At 42.1% G+C, this 20,377-nt stretch overlaps 1 protein-coding gene across 5 annotated transcripts; it reads left to right on the top strand.

The window, feature by feature from the left end:
* The first annotated feature begins 5,864 nt into the window (after positions 1 to 5,864).
* tgif1 (TGFB-induced factor homeobox 1) lies at positions 5,865 to 20,162 on the top strand. 5 transcript variants are annotated; one of them, XM_041190447.1, is made up of 3 exons: positions 5,865 to 6,248; positions 8,318 to 8,535; positions 16,325 to 20,162. In XM_041190447.1, exons 1-3 carry the CDS (start codon positions 6,233 to 6,235, stop codon positions 16,871 to 16,873), a joined length of 783 nt encoding a protein of 260 aa, XP_041046381.1. In that variant the 5' UTR covers positions 5,865 to 6,232; the 3' UTR covers positions 16,874 to 20,162. The 5 variants fall into 5 exon arrangements, with proteins under 5 accessions (XP_041046381.1, XP_041046380.1, XP_041046382.1 ...); XM_041190446.1 differs by lacking the exon at positions 5,865 to 6,248 and adding an exon at positions 6,490 to 6,523; XM_041190448.1 differs by lacking the exon at positions 5,865 to 6,248 and adding an exon at positions 6,555 to 6,655.
* Positions 20,163 to 20,377: the final 215 nt, after the last annotated feature.

Below are 20,377 nucleotides of genomic sequence, written 5' to 3' on the forward strand. Positions count from 1 at the left end.
AGAACACAGAGGTGTTGAAGTTGGTGATATTATCTAAACGAATGTGCTAATTAAGAATGGATGGTAGGGCACTCAAGGTATAGCTCTAGTCGGGGTGGGGGGGCATAAAAGATTTAAAAATAATGGAAATAGGTGGGAAAAGAAAAATCTATATAAATTATTGAAAAAAAAACAAAAGGGGCAAGAAACAGAAAGGGGGTGGGGATGGAGGAGGGAGCTCAAGACCTAAAGTTGTTGAATTCAATATTCAGTCCAGAAGGCTGTAAAGTGCCTAGTCAGAAGATGAGGTGCTGTTCCTCCAGTTTGCGTTGGGCTTCACTGGAACAATGCAGCAGGCCAAGGACAGACATGTGGGCAAGAGAGCAGGGTGGAGTGTTAAAATGGCAAGCGACAGGGAGGTTTGGGTCATTCTTGCGGACAGACCGTAGGTGTTCTGCAAAGTGGTCACCCAGTTTACGTTTGGTCTCTCCAATGTAGAGGGGACCGCATTGGGAGCAACGAATACAGTAGACTAAGTTGGGGGAAATGCAAGTGAAATGCTGCTTCACTTGAAAGGAGTGTTTGGGCCCTTGGACGGTGAGGAGAGAGGAAGTGAAGGGGCAGGTGTTACATCTTTTGCGTGGGCATGGGGAGGTGCCATAGGTGGGGGTTGAGGAGTAGGGGGTGATGGAGGAGTGCACCAGGGTGTCCCGGAGGGAACGATCCCTACGGAATGCCGACAGGGGGGATGAAGGGAAGATGTGTTTGGTGGTGGCATCATGCTGCAGTTGGCGGAAATGGCGGAGGATGATCCTTTGAATGCGGAGGCTGGTGGGGTGATAAGTGAGGACAAGGGGGACCCTATCATGTTTCTGGGAGGGAGGAGAAGGCGTGAGGGCGGATGCGCGGGAGATGGGCTGGACACGGTTGAGGGCCCCGTCAACGACCGTGGGTGGGAAACCTCGGTTAAGGAAGAAGAAGGACATGTCAGAGGAACAGTTTTCGAAGGTAGCATCATCGGAACAGATGCAACGGAGGCGAAGGAACTGAGAGAATGGGATGGAGTCCTTACAGGAAGTGGGGTGTGAGGAGCTGTAGTCAAGGTAGCTGTGGGAGTTGGTAGGCTTGTAATGGATATTGGTGGACAGTCTATCATCGGAGATTGATAGAGAGAGGTCAAGGAAGGGAAGGGAAGTGTCAGAGATGGACCACGTGAAAATGATGGAGGGGTGGAGATTGAAAGCAAAAGTAATAAATTTTTCCAAGTCCCGACGAGAGCATGAAGCAGCACCGAAGTAATCATCGATGTACCGGAGAAAGATTTGTGGAAGGCGGCCGGAGTAGGACTGGAACAAGGAATGTTCCACATACCCCATAAAGAGACAGGCATAGCTGGGCCCCATGCGGGTACCCATAGCCACACCTTTTATTTGGAGGAAGTGAGAGGAGTTGAAGGAGAAATTGTTCAGTGTGAGAACAAGTTCAGCCAGACAGAGGAGAGTAGTGGTGGATGCGGATTGTGCGGGCCTCTGTTCGAGGAAGAAGCTAAGGGCCCTCAGACCATCCTGGTGGGGGATGGAGGTGTAGAGGGATTGGACGTCCATGGTGAAGAGGAAGCGGTTGGGGCCAGGGAACTGGAAATTGTTGATGTGACGTAAGGTGTCAGAGGAATCACGGATGTAGGTGGGAAGGGACTAGACAAGGGGAGAGAGAAGGGAGTCAAAATAACGAGAAATGAGTTCCGTGGGGCAGGAGCAAGCTGACACGATCGGTCTACCGGGACAGTTCTGTTTGTGGATTTTGGGTAGGAGGTAGAAGCGGGCCGTCCGATGTTGGGCAACTATCAGGTTGGAAGCTGTGGGAGGAAGATCCCCAGAGGAGATGAGGTCAGTGACAGTGCTGGAAACAATGGCTTGATGTTCAGTGGTGGGGTCATGGTCCAGGGAGAGGTAGGAGGAAGTGTCTGCGAGTTGACGCTCAGTCTCCGTGAGGTAGAGATCTGTGCGCCAGAAAACAACAGCACCACCCTTGTCAGCGGGTTTGATGACGATGTCAGGGTTGGACCTGAGAGAACGGAGTGCAGTAAGTTCAGAGAGAGAGAGATTAGAATGGGTGAGAGGAGCAGAGAAATTGAGACAACTAATGTCGCGCTGACAGTTCTCAATGAAAAGATCAAGAGAAGGTAAGAATCCAGAGGGAGGGGTCCAGGTGGAGGGAGAATATTGGAGGTGGGTAAAAGGATCCGTTGAACGGGGAGAGGACCCCTGCCCGAAGAAGTGAGCCCGGAGACGAAGACGGCAGAAGAAGAGTTCAGCATCGTGCCGAGCCCGAAATTCATTGAGATGAGGGCGTAAGGGTATGAAACTAAGTCCTTTGCTAAGCACTGAACGTTCAGCGTCGGAGAGGGAAAGGTCAGGGGGTATAGTAAATACACGGCTGGGGCTGGGATTGGAAGATGAGGTGGGGATGGAGGGACAGGCTGGGGTGGAGGGTCCTAGATGGGTGTTGGTGTTGATGAGTTGTTGGAGCTTGCATTCCTTAGCACTTGAGAGAAAGAAAAAGCCAGGGAGAGAGATAGAGTTGGTATAGGGAATGAAGTTTAATTGGAGCAGGGACCTAAAATAATGGCTTTAATCTTCCCAAAATTAATTGGAGGAAATTTCTGCTCACCCACTGCTGGATGTCAGATAAGTGGTCTGATATTTTAGCGACAGTGGAGAAGTCAAGAGAGGCAGTGGTGATGTAGGTGTTGTCAGTGTACATGTGAAAAGTAATTCTGTGCCTTTGAATGCAGAAGATTTTCAAGTTTTAATAGTAATGGTTAACAGCTTTTGATAAACTGTGGCAAGTTTTTAATTTAATTTTTTGCCTTCTAGAAGCTGGGTTATGCATTTTGAAGAACTTCACATTTATTTAAAGGTTCTGTCCTCAGTGAATAAAACTTTGCTGCTACACCATGGCTGGGAATCTGGGCCCCTTACAGTCTACATTGGAAGGATCTGGTAAGAAGATGACACAATTCTACTAGGCAGTAGGTGGAGGAACAGAGAATCAAGTCTTGTTATGAAGAATGATGATATTGGAATAAGAGGATGGTCTTGGACTAAGAATCTGTTTTTCCATGTGACATGCAGCAAGTGCACAATGGGAAAGAGGTTCACTACTCTGGCATGAGGAAACAATTATTTGTGGCTCAGGAGAGGCCAAAATGATTTTCTTTAGCTGCTATTGATGGTGCCTTGTGTTGGTTGCTCATCCTTTACCCCAAAATAAACCATCTCACAAAAGGAGGGTTGCACAGTTCTGAATACAGCCCACATCAGTAAGTGTAAAATATTAGCAACTGTCTGCAGTAAGTTCTGAAGCAACAAAGTTGGAGGTAGGTGGTTATAATGAAATTTGCTGAAATATATCTAATGAGAGTTGGCAATCCTATTGTTGAGATTAATAGTGCTCCCACTGATGCCTCAATTATGATCAGCTAACTCAGCAGAACCACATATCAAGCCTGAGACCTGTCCGGTATTCATGGCTCAGCCACTAACTAGAAAAACTCATCAAATGATCAAAATGAACCTTTAGAAGAAAGATTTTTCTTAAGTATCTATACACTACCAATGTTTTTAGTAATTTCCCCCACTGAACCTAAAGGCTTTAATCAAGTCTTTGAGACAGCCCAAAATGTCTAAACAAATGATAATGACAAATGTATTGCTTCTAAATGAGTAGAAGAGTTCTGGAGAAGTCATATTGGACTCAAAACATTAACTCTGTTTCTCTCTCCCCAGAGGCTGCCAGATCTGCTAAGTTTTTCCAGCACTTGGTTTTTATTTCAGATCTGCAGTATTTTGCTTTATTTTTTTAGAAGGAAAATTAGTATCCTTTGAAAAATTTAAAAATATTGTATTCCAATATTGCATCGCAGCAGTTCAAGAAAGCAGCTCACCACCACCTTCTAAAGGGCAGTTAGGGATGAGCAATAAATGCTGGCCTAGAGAGGCAGTGGTGTTGTAGGTGTTGTCAGTGTACATGTGAAAAGTAATTCTATGCTTTTGAATGCCCACATCTCATGAATAAACAAAACAAGTTTATTTCCTCAGATGAGCTGTAGTAAAGTTTTCAGATGGAACTGTTAGGATTTGACTTTAATAATCAATCTGTTGTTATTGCACTCAACTAGCTTTTTCATCATTTTCTTCCCCTCCTCCTGAAAACATTCTTGTTTTGCTTTGGTTCCAGGCGGCTTTCTAGTACTTTGCCTGTGTCGGATTTAGAATTAGCAACTGGAACGGTGGTAGTTTTTTTTAATTCCCTTCAACACTCAACTAATTGTAAACCTCTTCGCCAAAACCGTCTAAATGAAACCCTGGGAGTTTCTGGCCTATATAATTTAACGCCAAAATGAGCGAACCATTCTTTGCATGTAACTTTGAACCGTTTGTTAGAGAATGTTTAAGTAAGCAACACTGCGGCAGTACAACTGGTCTTAACAATAACGTGTTAACAGCTCTCATTCTACTTGAGAACTCCTGATTAAGGTGTGACAATTGTTGAAAACAACCTCATTTTCACAGAACAAAAGCATCTCATTGCCGGCTCCTTTTCTATGGGCATTCCCAAATCTTACAACAGCTAATGTGAGGCAAGATAACAAGAAACAATCCAGCAGTCGTTCAGTCACGAATTACCTAATTGATTAATGTACACCGGTTTTGAACAGTTCTGGTTAAAATTATATCTTTGCCTTTTACAAACTAATCTCTCTCTCCACTCTTGATTTGAACTGATTTCTGGACAATGAGGTCAGAAAAATAAAAATAATGCTGCCTGGTTGGTTTATATATTTTTTAATTTGATGCGTCCTTGAAAAGTAATATTCGAAGATTTGGTTAGAACCCAAAATGTGGTCCTATCTTGGGTAACGTTTTTAAAAAGTTGTTGAGACGATAAATGACTTCCTAAGGAAAGGCACACAGTAAATAACTGCGCTAGGACCCATTGTTGAATGTGTGGAGTCGAGGACATTTTTATTGACAAACAGATGGATTCACCCTCCCCCCTATGTGCTGTAGTGATCCTGCCATGGTTTCCAAACACAACCGTGTTATTCGTTAAGTAGCACGTTTTTAAAAAATTTTACGCTGAAAATTAAGGCAACGTTTGGACAGCGACACTCGCTGTTTTTACTTTAATGATCGGTGAAAGTCATCCAACCTACACGTGGAAGTTTTTTTTTAAGAAAAAGTTTGGAAGCTGTTTTGATTAACTGGTGGATCAACGGACCACAAAGTACACGCAGGAGCCAGGCAAACATGTGGTAACAAAAGAGCAGCCTAGTGCGGAAGTGAAGCAAAAATATATGCTTCAAACTTTAACACAAACTTATTTTTCAAATTAAAACAATAAAATCTGCTTAATCATGGAGCACTGGCAGTGCTGCAAAGTTTAATGTTTAACCCAGCCGCTTAAAATACAACAGTTTTTCTTAGAAAAAAACTGATCTCTTTTTCACTGCTCCAAGGGGGAGGTCTGCCAACCGTCATCAAAGCGTCTCGCCACATTGCTTTCACCGGATATTAACCAGCAAAGCACAAAGAAACAACAACCACTTCAATTATAAACAGTTTCATTTGATTTACTTCTAACGAGCTCCAGAGACGACCAAGTATCCAGTGTCAAATTTCTTCTCTATTATATAAAAACACTTCATAAAAGGAAGCCTGGATTGGATTCCCTAGCTAGATGCAAATACTAAACTTTTTTTGAATGGATTTGTGGTGATGTCAGAGGAGAGATTTTTTTCTCGCTATCCCTCCTCCTTCCCCCCCACCACCCCCGAGTTTAGGGGCGGATCTAGCACTGAAGCAGCAGCTGTCAGTGAGAGCTGTCAGCTCCTGAGGAGGTAGAGAGGGAGGGAGGCGATCCGTTCCGAACTAGTTTCGAGCGCCAGGTAGCAGCGATGTGTTTACCTTTTGTTTGAATCCTCCAGCGAGCAACACGTTGGGGCAGAGCAAACAGAGCACCCACCGTGTGCTCCGCTCACAACACTGCAGCCGCGCTGCCACAACTACTTAGATTTATATATGTAAACTTTCCTCTTCCCGACTTGCTGCTTCGTTTTGTTTTTAAATTTGGAAACATCATCGGAAAGATTGTTTTGATTTTGTTCGTCCGTTTCCTTCCCTCCTCCCCACTCCCTCCCCTCCCCGGTGAATCTCGCTTGGAGTGCTTGGAGACACATTTCTGGAGCACGATGAAAGCTAAGAAAGGTGGGTTAAGGCAGTTGTTGCTTCCTCCATGCTGCTGGCACGTTGTCAAATCGTGTTCAGTGGCCTTCTTGATTGCGTTTTCTGTCTGTATTGTTTTTTGTTCTCTAATTTAGCATTTTATTTTTTAGTTCTTTTTTAAATCTATTAATTTGTAAAGGGATCAATTGGCTGCTGAGCGGAAATAAGAAAAGTGCTTTTTGGAACGAGGAGGGCGCTGAGAGTTTAAAGGCTTTGTTTGGGCTCACCTCGTGGAAACATGATTTTTTCTCCCTCTTGTGAGAAAATTCGCATTACTTTACGCAAAAGTTTCAGATCGATTCGAAGTTTCTCACGACGGTGTTTAACTTGGAGGGTTTAATTGTTCTTTCCTTCCTCCAGCTTGTTTTTCTCGTTCAACGTTTATGAAAGTGAGTGGATACAATGGATTCTAGGCGCTACGAGCCTCTGGGGGATTTCCTATTGATTTGTAAAGAAGTGAACTCATACACACTCATTGATTCCCCCCCCCCGGAACTTAAAACTTTTTTAAAAGCCCCATTATAGGTGGGCGGAACGTGTGGAATGATTTACAGGGACAGTTATTTTCTGTTGGTCGGCAAAACCACCACTTATTAAACAACCAGCCGTGCAGAACGTACTTTTATGTTTTCCCCGTCCATTTGGTCCATTAAAATCGCAGGACTTGGAATCTTAAAAGACACGGTACCGCCAAGCAATGAGTTACCATTTTGTGGAGTGTGTTCGAGGTGGATAGGGTACATTGTATTAGTTTGGGGGATTGGTTTCTGGAGGATGTTTTTCACTGTGTTCGGAATATGCTGGAATGTGAAGTTCTTCACTACCTCCCCAGCAACCCCCCACCCCCCCCCCCCCCCCCCTTTCGCTTGAACTATAGCCAAGTGGAAGAGTGTTTGTGACAGGTTCCAGTGTGCTCTATCTTTCCTCTCCGTTTCAATAGTAATGTAATGTTTTTATATCTTAACGGAATTATCATTTACAAGGTGCTTGGTGAGATGAAGCGTTTTCAAGTCCTGTTGATATGGCCATGTAGTCAGGCATCTTTTCTCATTTTTTTGAGGAAATCAAAGTTGGTTATTTTTTTTAAATCTTCTGAATCATTTATCACTAGCGCAAACCAAAATTCTTAATGAGGACAGCCTCCCAAGTCAGGATGGGTGTTGCTTAAATAATTTGAATACGTGGTTCCATTTAATGAAACACACTAAGTTAGCAACACGTGTTTGACGAGGACATAATGTTTGATTTTCAAGACAAGACAGGCCAGACCAGGCAGAACGTGAGGTGCACGGAAACAAGCGAACTAAAGTCACTAAATAGGCCCCCTTTCTTTTGGGACTCGGCGCTAGAAACGGAGTGAAGGAGCCCTTCAGTTCTTTGGGGTGATTTCTGTTCTTTTGTTCTGGGTCAATCGGATAATGGCTGCTGTAAGTGCTGGCAAAGAGCAGGTATCACTTTACAAACTGACAGTCCGATCGGCTTCATAAATTCAAACTCAGCCAACCAGAGGTTTCCCTGAGCAGGGGCCGAGTTTTCGCGGATTTGACAGAGAATGGGCTGGTTAATTTGAAAAATCTGAGGTTAATGAGGTATTTTGCGGACAGCGAGGGACGGCTTGTGCTTTAAACATTATTGCCTCTGGGTCTTGAGCAACTCGGGCTTGTTAGAAGTTTTTTTTTTAAGTGCGCTCAGTGAATTGTACAATGTTTTTATTTCCGAAATGGATATTCTATCTAAAAATAACTGCGCAACCCAGTGATCAGACCTTCCTCTCGCTTAGGAGACCGAGTGAAGCTAAATCAAGATGACTTTCCAGAGAATGTTCACTGAGATAAAATCACTTCACATGGGGAAAGTTAGAGAAATGACATATTTAATATATTTCAAACTGAGCCATACAACAGCCAGCGTTAAAAAGGCAGGAGCTGAACACCGTGTAATGTAGCTGACAGCGAGGCAGTGAATGTGTTAAGGGTATACGTGCTCGGCAGTGTTGCAAGGTTTTCTCCATTCATGCCAGCGTCATTTTAACACCTCTCACTCATTCGCAGCGATGGGCCCGGTGTGCGGCAGTGAGACTGAAGACGACGACAGTCTGGAGGTGCCTCTTGACCTGTCTCATTCAGGGAAGCGGAGGAGACGGGGGAACCTTCCCAAGGAGTCTGTGCGGATCCTGCGGGACTGGCTGTACGAGCATCGCTATAAAGCATATCCATCTGAACAGGAGAAGACCCAACTGTCGAGGCAGGCGCAGCTATCTGTACTGCAGGTGAGTGCGTCGAAAACATTTCAGGACAAAGCTGCTGACAGTCACTGGTGTTTAGACGATCATAAAAGGTTTCAACCAAGACTTGCTGATATAGATTCACCCGTTCTATGTGTTACGTAAATATGTTTTATACCCATCGAAGCTAGTGGCGATGAATAGTTGGGCTACATTATACAATTCTTCCATTCACCCAATGCTGGAGTTACTATTCTATACATTGTTGATGTCAGCTGGGAGTAGTGACTGTAGAATTGCAGCAGTGGCCCGTGTGCTGAATAATCTGGTCAGGAGGCTGAGGGATCACTGCAGATTTGAGAGCTTGAAATTCACTGGTACAAATTAAATCACTTTTCCTCTTGTCCCTGGAACTTGCAATCAGTCTTTTTGTTATTCTCTTGGTCTTTAATGTATTTGACCAATCTAGATGATCTTATGCAGTGTCACTCAGGCAATGTTTGCTTGCTACTAAATGAGAATTCTTAGCTGCTTCATACTTGACCCCTCAGCTAATCACATCTCTCAATATCCAGGGAGGGTATGAAATTTATAAGTTGTCAGAATGTAAATATACTTGATCTCCAGCATACCATTGCACCCCACTCCAACCCCTAGCCACGATGCGGGGAAATGAATTGGTTGTGGCAGTCTTATTTTGCAAATTTATCAGTGTGTCACCATTTTGGGCAAAGTCCCAAAGGAGAACTAAGAAACTGATTAAGAAAGGGAAAAGAGAAAATGAATGCAAATTAGTGAGGAGCATAAAGATGGACTGTAAAAACCTCTTTAGGCATGTGAAAAGGAAGATTAGCTAGGACACATATGGACCCATTACATGTGGGGACAGGAGATTTTATAGTGGAGAACAGGGAAATGGCCAAGTAACTAAGCAGTTACTTTGCATCTGTCTTCACAGAAGAAGATACCAAAAATCTGCCAGAAGTACTAGGTGACCAAGGGATCTGTGAAACTGAGGAACTAAAAGAAATTAGTATCAGTAAAGAGGTAGTACTTGAAAACTTAACTGGATTGAAGGTTGATAAATCTGCTGAACCAGATGAGCTTCATTCCAGAGTATTGGAGGTGGCTAGAGAGATAGTGGATGCATCGGTGATTATCTTTCAAAATTCTATAGATTCTGGAAAGGGTCCTGCAGACTGGAAAGTAGCACATGTAGCCCCCACCTATTTAAGAAGGGAGGAAGAATGGAAAACTACAGACCTTTTAGTTCAGAGTTTATTAAAAAGGATAACTGGACATTTAGAAAAGAATGGTAAAGTTGGGCAGACTCGTCATGGATTTATGAAGGGGAAGTCATATTTGACAAACTTGTTGGAGTTTTTTTGAGGATATTACTTGTAGCATTAATAAAGGAGAAGCAGTGGATGTGGTGTATTTGGATTTTCAGAAAACTCTTGATAAGGTTCCACGCAGGAGGTTAGTAAATCAAATTAGAGCACCTGGGATTGGGGGAAATATACTAATATGGATTGAGAATTGTTTAACAGACAGGATGCAGAGAGTAGGAATAAATGGATCATTCTCAGGATGGCAGGCTGTTACTAATGGGGTACCCGCAAGGATCAGTGCCGGGGCCACAGCTGTTCACAATCTATCGAAATGACTTGGATTGGATGTAGGGACCAATTGTAATATTTCCAAATTTGCTGATAATGCCAAACTTAGTGGAATTAGTGCAAGTTGTGAGGTGGATGCAAGGATGCTTCAAGAGGATTTGGACAGGTTACGCAAATGGGCTAGAACATAGCAGATGGCGTATAGTGTGAATTAATGTGAAGTTATTCACTTTGGTGGAAAAAACAGAAAGACAGAATATTTCTTAAATGGTGAGAGTTTGGGAAGTGCAGGTGTCCAAAGGGACCTGGGTCCTATTCATGTGTCACTAACAGCTAGCATGTAACTCTTTCGAGTACAAACCCGTTTCCATCTGTTTCAGATGAAGTTACATTGTTTCATAGTTTGCCATTGTGAGATTTGAACTCTTGATCTTGGGGTTACAAACCCAGTACCATAACCACTTGGCTATTTAGGCCAAGCATAACAGCTAGCATGTAGGTGCAGCAAGTGATTAGGAATGCAAATGGTATGTTGGCCTTCATCACAAGGGGATTTGAGTACAGGAGTAAAGATGTCTTGCTGCAGTTGCATAGAGCCTTGGTGAGACCTGGAGTAGTTTTGGTCCCCTTATCCAAGGAGAGATTTACTTGCCATAGAGGGAGTGCAACGGAGGTTCACCAGATTAATCCCTGTGATGGCAGGATTGTCTAATGAGGAGAGTTTAAGGAGACTGGGTCTGTATTCCCTAGAGTTTCGAAGAATGAGGGGTCACCACATTGATACTTAGAAAATTTTTACAGGGTGTGACAGGGTGGATGTAGATAAGGTGAAGGTGTTTCCCCTGGCTGGTGAGTTTAAAACCAGGGACATTATCTCAGGATAAGAGGTAGGCCATTTAGGACTGAGATGAGCAGGAATTTCTTCACTGAGTGTGGTGAATCTTTGGAATTTTCTACCAGGGAGGGCTGTGGAAGCTCAATCATTTAGTATATTCAAGACAGAAATCAATAGATTTCTGGTGACTAATGACATCAAGAGATATGGAGATAGAGCGTGAAAGTGGCATTGAGGTACATGATCAGCCATGATCTAATTGAATGGTGGAGCAGGCTCAATGGGCTGAATGGCCTTATCCTGTTCCTATGTACCAGCCCTCGGTTGTCCTAAAAAAGGTGGTGTTGGGCCTTCTCCTTGAACTGCTGAACCTTTAATGGTGATTATGCTACCACAATTGTGGTGGGATTGTGGCTGTCATGTATATGTCCAGGTCAGGTTGCTAAATGACTTGAAGGGGAGCCTGCAGACCAGGATTCTATGATGCTGTTTTTGTGCTTCTTGATAGTCAGTAAGGTTGGGCTGCAAGGTACTGTCAAAGCAAGGATTGTAACTTCTAGCTATAATGCCATCAATAATGGGGAACAAGTGATTATTTAATCAAGCACTAATTGAGCTATCCTGGATGATGGTGAGCTTCTTTTATTGTTGGAACTGCGAGTATTGTGCACACAGGTGATTATTGTAGCATTCTATCATACTGTGACTTGAACCTTTATGGATGGTGTAGATGGTATAGAAGTATCGAGTGGTCAGAAGGTAAGACACGCAAGTATGCCCAGACTCATTCCTGCCACAATGGTGATCTAACTTATTCAGTCAACATTATGGTCAACAGTGACATCTTTTTCCCCACTCCTTGTTGATGTTACTGAGGGAAACTGGGAAACCAGCAATAGTAGTATTGTTGAAGGTCATGGAGAGGTACATTCACCTTGTTGAAGATGGTTGTTCCTTGGCATGCACGTAACATGAATTTTGCCTGACTCTTGTCAGCCAGTCTAGAGGTGGTTCATGATCTGCTGTATTATCAGAGGATGGAATGGAATTGAACACGAGTCCTCAGTGAACAATCCCACTCCTGACCTTTAACAACAGGACATTTCACTGATTAAGCGCTGAAGGTGGTTGAGCAAAAGATTTTGCCATGAGGAATTAATGTGCTGGCGTTGTGATATAGTACTCCAACAACCATGACCAACTGCCCCATTTCTGCTGGGAGTACCACACAGAAGGAATTACCAATAAATTATGCAATGAAATAGATCCCTTAACAATTTTAAAACAAAAACAGAAAATGCTGGAAAAACTCAGCAGGTCTAACAGCATCTGTGGAGAGAAAAACAGAGTTAATGTTTCAAGACCGTATGACTCTTCTTCAATTAACAATTTTAATTGTTTGTAACGGGTTGTTCTAATATTGTGATGCATTATTCAAACAGCTCACTAACCAGTTGGACACCATGCCGGCGTTCAAATTTTATTGGTACGCTTTCAATCCATTTTGCTTGTATAGTGGTGCTTTGTGAAGGAATCTCTATACTGTGATAAAACTCCTTTGTAAAGCTGAGAAATTATGTCTTTGGCTGATTTCAGTAGCATGTCTCCTAAGCACTTGTCAAGAGGCATTAAAATTAAAAATGATCTGGTAAAGGCCACTATTAATCTATCATTGGTTAGTTTGGTCTAATATTTTAATTTATTTTCTTGAAGCAGTGTGCAGAGAAGGAAAGCAAGTATATTATTTTTAATAAACATGGCAGAAGTTGTGAAAGCAGTTGCAGCTGCCTTTTAAAAGTCATTGTTAAGTAGGCACATAGACCTAAATAGCACACAGAGATCCAACTAGTAAAAAGGATAAACAACCATTTACTCTGGTATTGGTTGAAGAAGGAATGTTGGCTAGGAAACAGAACTCTGCTCTGAATAGTGCTATGGAATTTTTAACATTCACGCAAATGGGCAGGTGAAGACTGTGCTCAGCATTTCTGTCAATGCAGTATATCGGTGCTACACCAAAATGTTGACCTAGATTATATGCTGTCCATACTATAGGTTCTTTCATGTATCAGAAAGCTTTCTTGAAAAGTCTTAAACATCATAGGGTGGAGTTTCTGCTTTGGGCATAATTTGCAATCTGAGTGCAAATTACGTTAGCTTTGTGAAATTGTTTGCTCAAATTTCCGCTCTCAAACATTTGCACGTTACTGAATGTAAATTCTCCCCTACACAACAATCAGGGAGCAATTTAGAATGTTTTTTCTCTTGCATGAAAAAATCCTTGATGCATTTGAGCGGTTTTGTTAAGACAGCTGGATTTATCACAAAACATAACCATTTTAAATAAGAGTCTCATCTCAGTAAATTAACTTGAAGCTCCTAAAAGGTACCTATTAGTATTTACCCCTCCAATCTTTAAAGGTCATGTAGGCCCAGGGTTTTAGTGACTACATTGGATTTTTTTTTACCCACTGAGTCAACAGGAAGCTTGATTATCTATTGTATAGGTATTTTAAGTACTTACAAGTGAGGTGAAAAAACTAAAATGAAAAATTATTTCTTATATACAACGGGCATCACTGTTACTTAAAAGTAAAGTTTGTTGAATATTTTGCAGGAAATGCTAGATTCAGCCACACACACATTAGAACATCAAATTGTTATAATGTTCCTCAAGACCTGTGCAGAAAGGCATTTGAACTATGTGATCGCCAAACAAAATGCTGTAGCAATATGGCTAAATTGAGAATTTTGCATCAATCCTGCTGCATTTTGAAGGCATTTTTGAACTAGGCAGTGAGCAATAACTTTAATCAGGTTTGCTTGTGCTGCATGAATGCAACTGAAAGTATGTTGCCAGCTGAATTGTACAGGGCAGTCTGCAGTATCTGTGGCCACTTTTACATTGACACTGCTCTTGATGTGGCAGCAGCACTGCTGTATTGCATATCATAGTATAATTAAATAAATTCATGCCTCCTACTTCTCCAGAGTCCTCAGATTAAGGTGTGGAAAACAAAAGCCACCTCCTTTTGCTCTTCTAAAGCTAATTCAGTAAAGAGGGGAGGTTGACTCTTGAAGGTCTCATGTTTCTAACTTGACCACTGCTGTTACTGAGCCCTCACCACCACCCCCTCCTCCAGCAGTGCCTATTGAGAAGGGCACATGGTAAAGGAGTGTGATTTTTAATAGTTGAAATCAAAGACTGCAAAAAAAAAGCCTTTGTCCTTCTGTTGTACTAGAATCTTTAAGTGCTGAATATAGATTATTGAAACTTCCAGGGAGCTGAGTGCTTTTAGTCGCTGGCTAAATTAATGCCTTGGTGAAACCATTCCCTAAGGTGCATCTGGCTGACAGTATAGTGATGTAGGGTCTGTAATTCAAATAGATCATGTTGCATGTGGAGGTCAGGTTCTGGGCAATTTGGACCTCCAAAGTACAGTAGAATATTAAAATACACTCGATCAAAACCAGCTTCACATGTTTTATATAAAAATGGTTGAGTGATGAGTACAGAGTGACCTGATTCCAAACACTCTCCTAAGACCTCCTGCCGGTATTGCAACTCTTAAGAATGCACTTGAATAATACAGATGAGAGTGAGCAATTGTTTAAAGCAGGAGAAAATGAAATCACTTGCATTGAAAATGCTAAACATAGGCCAGGATTTTACAGTTGGCATGCGGGGGCGGGCCCGACACACCAGCATGTAACATGACACGCATTGATGTCGGGTGTGCATCCCGACGTCACCACGCTGTCTCGCAATGTTTCATTCGGCAGGCGTGTGCTGGAATCGGCTGCAAGCGCGCCAATAATTAAAAGGCCTATTAAGACCATTGAGGAACTGATTAATTTCAAATTTATGCTGCCCTTCCAACTTAACGGTTGGCGGGCAGGCAAAAAGGCCATGTGGCCTTTACGATTTTTAGAAAAGCTCATCTACAAGTGGGATGAGGCTTCCTAAAGCTTTTAGAAACTGAATAAAAACTCTTTTGAAAAATAAAAACATGTCCCATCTCATGTGACACAGTCACATGAGACATTTCATCAAATTTTCATTGAAGCGCTTTTCAAAAAAATAATTAAATGCAATCTCCCTGAGGCAGCTCCATGCCTCGGGGAGACTGAAGCACTCTATTGCGCACGCGAGTTGGACCCGACTCTTCCTCCTCCACATCCCCCCCCACCCCCCCAACTACACAGAGCGCTACCACTTATGTATTACGCTGGAGGAGCCTTAACTGGCCCGCGCAGGTAAAATGGCGGTGCGGAGCCAATACACGACTGCTCCCACCGAGCCCACCCAACACAGGAAAAATTCAGGCCATAGATTTCAGATGGGGGGGGGGGGAAATATTTTTAAAAGCCTCAAAAGACAAAGCTTATTTTGCTTAATATCTGCTTTAATTCAGTTTGGCTGCGTCATTGAATATATTCAAGGCTGAGTTAGAAAGATTTTTGATTGACCAGGGAGTTAAGGGTTATAGGGGTCAGGCAGGAAAGTTAAAGGGAGTTAAGTCCACAATCAGATCAGCCAGAAAGACAAAGCAGGCTTGATGGGCCAAATGGCCTGCTTCTGCTCCTGATTCTTATGATCTTATGTCCCTAGATTTTAGTTTTGTCATGTAGGAAAGGAGAACATACTCCACCATTCACATCACAGGTGAAAGGCAATTGTGCAATACAGTCCATATTTGCACTTGTTTAAAATTGCAGCCATGGCTGATTCTGACTTTGAATCCCCCTAATTTCGAGGACTTTTGTGCAAGCAAGTAATGTAGAATTTTTACTGCTGATCTATATCATTTGGCTCAGTTTGGCTGATGATATCTGATGATAGTTGCTTGGCACTGGCAGCATGGGGCAGCAGATAGAAGCAGCATAGAGGTTTCTATATATTATTGTTTATCTCTTGGTACCAGTGCGGTCGAGCTGTTTTCAGCAGCATTATTGTATCAAATGTGGCATCAACTGGGGGCTGAATTTGATTCAAATTGTATTATAACTGTATGGATTAATGACTAATTGCACGCTCCTGGGGTGAATGGGAGAAGTCATGCTCTAAAGGAATGAGAGCCAGTGATAGAATTGCAACACATGCCCCAATTCTCTTGACACATTCTCTTTGCAAATGGGGAATTGCCAAATTAACTTTTTAGATTCTACAAGTTTAGGCTTACAAGGAAGTGGCTGCGTTTGTTATATTTAGAACGATTTGCCTTCTGATCCATCCGTGTAGCGGTATGTCGATTTTTTTTTTTGCTATTGTTTTCATGACATTGGTTAGATTAGAGTTCAGGCATGTTTATGGGTAGTACTTAAAATTATTTAATGTAATGATGTACACACGCTGATTGTCTTTCCTGCTGAATTTCAGGTCTGTAACTGGTTCATTAACGCACGCCGCAGACTTCTGCCAGACATGCTGAGAAAGGATGGCAAGGACCCCAACAATTTCACAATCTCTCGCCGAGGCAGTAAGAGTGTAGATCCCACCTCAATGACTTCTAACAGCTATGTTCCAGACCTTGACGAAAGATCATTCGGATCGACAAGCTCCAGCCCAGAAAATAGAGAGACCTCTCCATGTAGCATCTCTTCCGCTGGAGGATTCCTGCCAAGACCTTCAGTCATATGTCACACTACTGTCTCCACACCAAATGACGTGCCTTTACACTACTGCCCACCTGCCAGCATAGATGGAATGGATCTTTTGTCAAATGCAGGTTTAGTGGATACCAATCCTGGATGCTCCAAAGATGCTGTTCAGGTGGGGTCAAACCCAACCCCCCAGAGTGGACTGTTTAACACTCCTCCACCCACTCCTCCAGACCTCAATCAAGATTTCAGTGGATTTCAGCTGCTGGTGGATGTTGCGCTTAAACGAGCTGCGGAAATGGAATCCCAGTCCAAGCTTACGGCTTAAATCCTACTCACTCTGGCTGCCAAACTGACTTGAGGCAAGAAAAACACTAAAGCAAAAAAGTTGTTTCATGTGGAAAACGGATGCTTTATGCAGCATGATGCCTTCTTATTTGCACAAGGGAATCCCAAAACATGGCTTCCTATCACAGAATTGTCTTAACAAACTGCTCGCATGGAGACAGATGAACTCATGACTACTATAGATAGAGGTTCTTTATGTTTTGTAGTTGCTGATAATGTGAGAATTTTCCCATGATTATGTGATTCTTTACTTTCAATCTGTGCAATATTTAGATAAACAGAGCCTTCTTATGAGTCTTATCATTCCTGCATGGAAAAATGATGTGGCCCGTGCATTGTTTAGAACCAACAGTTTTTATATATAATTATGTATTATCACTGGGGCTTATTTCTAAAATGAGTTTTGATTTATTCTTTCAGTCTTTATTTCAGTGTAAGGCAGCAAACCATGGACCTGGAGAACAGAACTTTAATGTACTTTGCCTGCAATGACTGTTTTTATTGTGCAGACTTTTTCTCTGCTTTAAAGTTCCAGTTGTTACAGCAGGACCTGTGCATAGGCAGTACCACGCCTGCAATATGTTTTACCTGTGGCTGCCATCACTGGTATGCTGCTATTCTGGTAGCCATGGTTACCTAACCTTAAGTTAGCTGCTGTATCTGTATCAATAATGATGTCCAAAGTAGAGAATGAGACTTAAACCACCCGCTGCATGTTCAAAATGCTTTAGCTACTCAATTGATAACCTAATCACCAATTTGGTGATTTCAGATTTGGTGGCTGGTGTGGCTAAAATCTAAGTCTCGAGCAAAAAGTCTTGAATGTACATCTCTTGTATTGATTCTTTCTGGTTTTGCTTTCTCTTGTGCATATTTCACGTGGAGGCACTGAATCACAAGTCTGTTCCACCCAGGTCATCCTCTTCCATTACAGGTGGAGACGACATAGCTTCCTGAAACATTGCCTTTTATAGCTGGTGTTGTGAGATCTGGACGTGTTACTGGTGGAGCTCATATATTGTTGGTTTGTCACCTACCATTGTCAGTGTCTTGAGATATTAATGCTAAAAAATCATCCATGATGGCTGTGCCATTATGCTTTCTGAATTTTCCAAGTTGTGATTCAAAATGAAGTTAGGACCGGCATTAAGTGAAGGACTTGGCTATGTTTCTATACCTGCTGTTACGTAACTGGTTAGGGCATGAGATTCCATGGGGCTTTCCCTGATCTCCTGCTGTGACTTGTTGTTTACAACCTTTTATGTGGGGGATTCTAGCAGTCTCCTGCTTGAGTAATGGCAAGAGTGCGAGAGAATCGCTGCAGAATTTCAGGACATAAGTTCAAATGTATATGACTAAATTTGCTAATAGGCATAGAGATTAGTGGACGTATTATGTTGCCATGCTTGTGCTGGTTTTAGTTTCTGTCACCCTGACAATGCACCTTATCTCAAAGACGCATTCCAATTCATTCTTCAGTTTCTCAGTAGTGCCAGAGTAGAGGATATCTAACATGAAGCCCTGCTGGCAATGTTCAATTTTTTTTTTAAAAGTACTAAGCTTGGCTGCTGACCCTTTAATCGTTGAAGTGCTATTTTTCTGGGATGACTCCCAGGCATAGTGGAATGTACTCTACAACCCATTTACTTTGCTTAAGCAGTGGGTGGGGAGATGAAAGAATGTGTAATTTAAAAATCAGTTTCCGTGTCTTAAGATATTGAGTAGCTTGAGCCTTGGAAATTGTAGTGATTGTTTTAGCAGCTAGTTTAAAAATAAATACAGAATTGATTGGTACCTTGAAGAAGACCTGTGAGTGATTTTTGGGATCTTTTCAGCTGGAAAAAAATTAAGATTATTTAAACTGTACCTAGCTGTAGTAATTTCTTTCTTCCCTCCTCCCCACCAACTCCCTATCCCTATATATATATTTTTTAAGCTAGTTTGTAATACATGGCTGATGCTCCTGTTAACCTGTCTGCATTATGAGCAGGTAAGTGCCGAAATCATGATGCAAGTATGCTATGCCAAACCTTATTTACCATCTTTTACATGCAGCAGCTGGCTGATGGCTGAACACTTTCCCAAGCAATTTTATAGGTTGGAGAAAGGCTTATGACTCTAGCATAGTTGGGTGATTTTCATACTGGTTACACAACTTAAGAAATGATTTCTACTGCTACAATGTAGCAAACCTGTCTTCTCTGCCACATCTGCATTTGTTGCAAAGCAGTTTATGGGAACAAGACAATTGGGCCCTGAAATTCCTTGTGGATTCTTGCTATAACTTTAGTATGAACCCAGCAAAATCCCCCAAAGAAACACCAACAATTACCTTTTCATCCATTTATGTGTTTGTCTTAGAATCCCAATAAAGTTTCAACGGGAGGTTGGGGAACCCTCCCGCAGAACCTATGAGTACAGAAGCTGGAATTATATCCTACCTCCTGAAGAAGGGTCATGCATGCAGTTTTAAGTTTTTTCCAGGTCCTAATGCCTACATATGTAAGGGGCTGGATTTTGTCCCATGATAAAGCCAAATATCCACTAAAATAATTTCTAGATGTGACTTTCAAAAGAGAGTCTGGTCTCCATAACCTGTACCTCTTATAAAGAATTATGATCAACTTTTTCTTTGGATGGGCTCTAGTTCCATTTTCTTATATAATTTATTAATATTATGGATGCTGATGACCTGACAGGCACTGTCTTGCTGTTGCTGACTGAAACTTGAATGGCAGCTGATTTAACACGCTGTTAAAGTGACAAAATCACTGAAGCATTCCAAATTATTGACTGTCATTGTGAATTATAATTCAGTTCACATTCCTTTCTCGTTGGTCAACAGTACTGTATTGAAACATTATTTTTCCTGACTTAAAATTAATCATAATTATTTACCCTTTTTAAAAAGAATTAGTGGCATTTCCTACTTTTAAACTAGATTTTTTAACCCTTCAATCTAGAAGGTATTTGTACAATTTGCATCCTTGTGGTCATCTTACAATTGTAAAGCTGAGTGAAGTCAGACTGTACTGAATGAACCTGGTCCATTTTTTTTTTTTGCATTGATGTTTGCCTTATTGATTAATCAGGTTGCAAAGACCTGTGAAGACTGACTAAAGCTGCAGTATTCCTCTTTGCCTTGCCATTGGATTCTGCAGGCAGGGTTCTTCTCACTTCCTAATTATAGGGTGGGGGCAACAGAATGCAGTTTCACAATGTATCCAATTTTGATTAAAAAAATAATAAATTACTTTATTCCTTCCTAATTCTGGTTCTATTTCTTCTTTACACCTGCAAACCGTGGCTGCTTTTTGGCAGGAGGCAGGATAGGCCTCTGCACAGCAACCATAAGAATGCTGTCATCTTTTCCTTGGCTGGGTGGGGGGGCATATGGGTAGTGGGCAATAACTGTGATTATAGACCATTGTCCCCTGCTCTCCATCACCAGTTCATAGCTTTAGTAACTGTCTTGGGTGGGTGG

This window comes from Carcharodon carcharias, chromosome 6, assembly GCF_017639515.1.
Source record: "Carcharodon carcharias isolate sCarCar2 chromosome 6, sCarCar2.pri, whole genome shotgun sequence".
Classification (NCBI taxonomy): Eukaryota; Metazoa; Chordata; class Chondrichthyes; order Lamniformes; family Lamnidae; genus Carcharodon; species Carcharodon carcharias.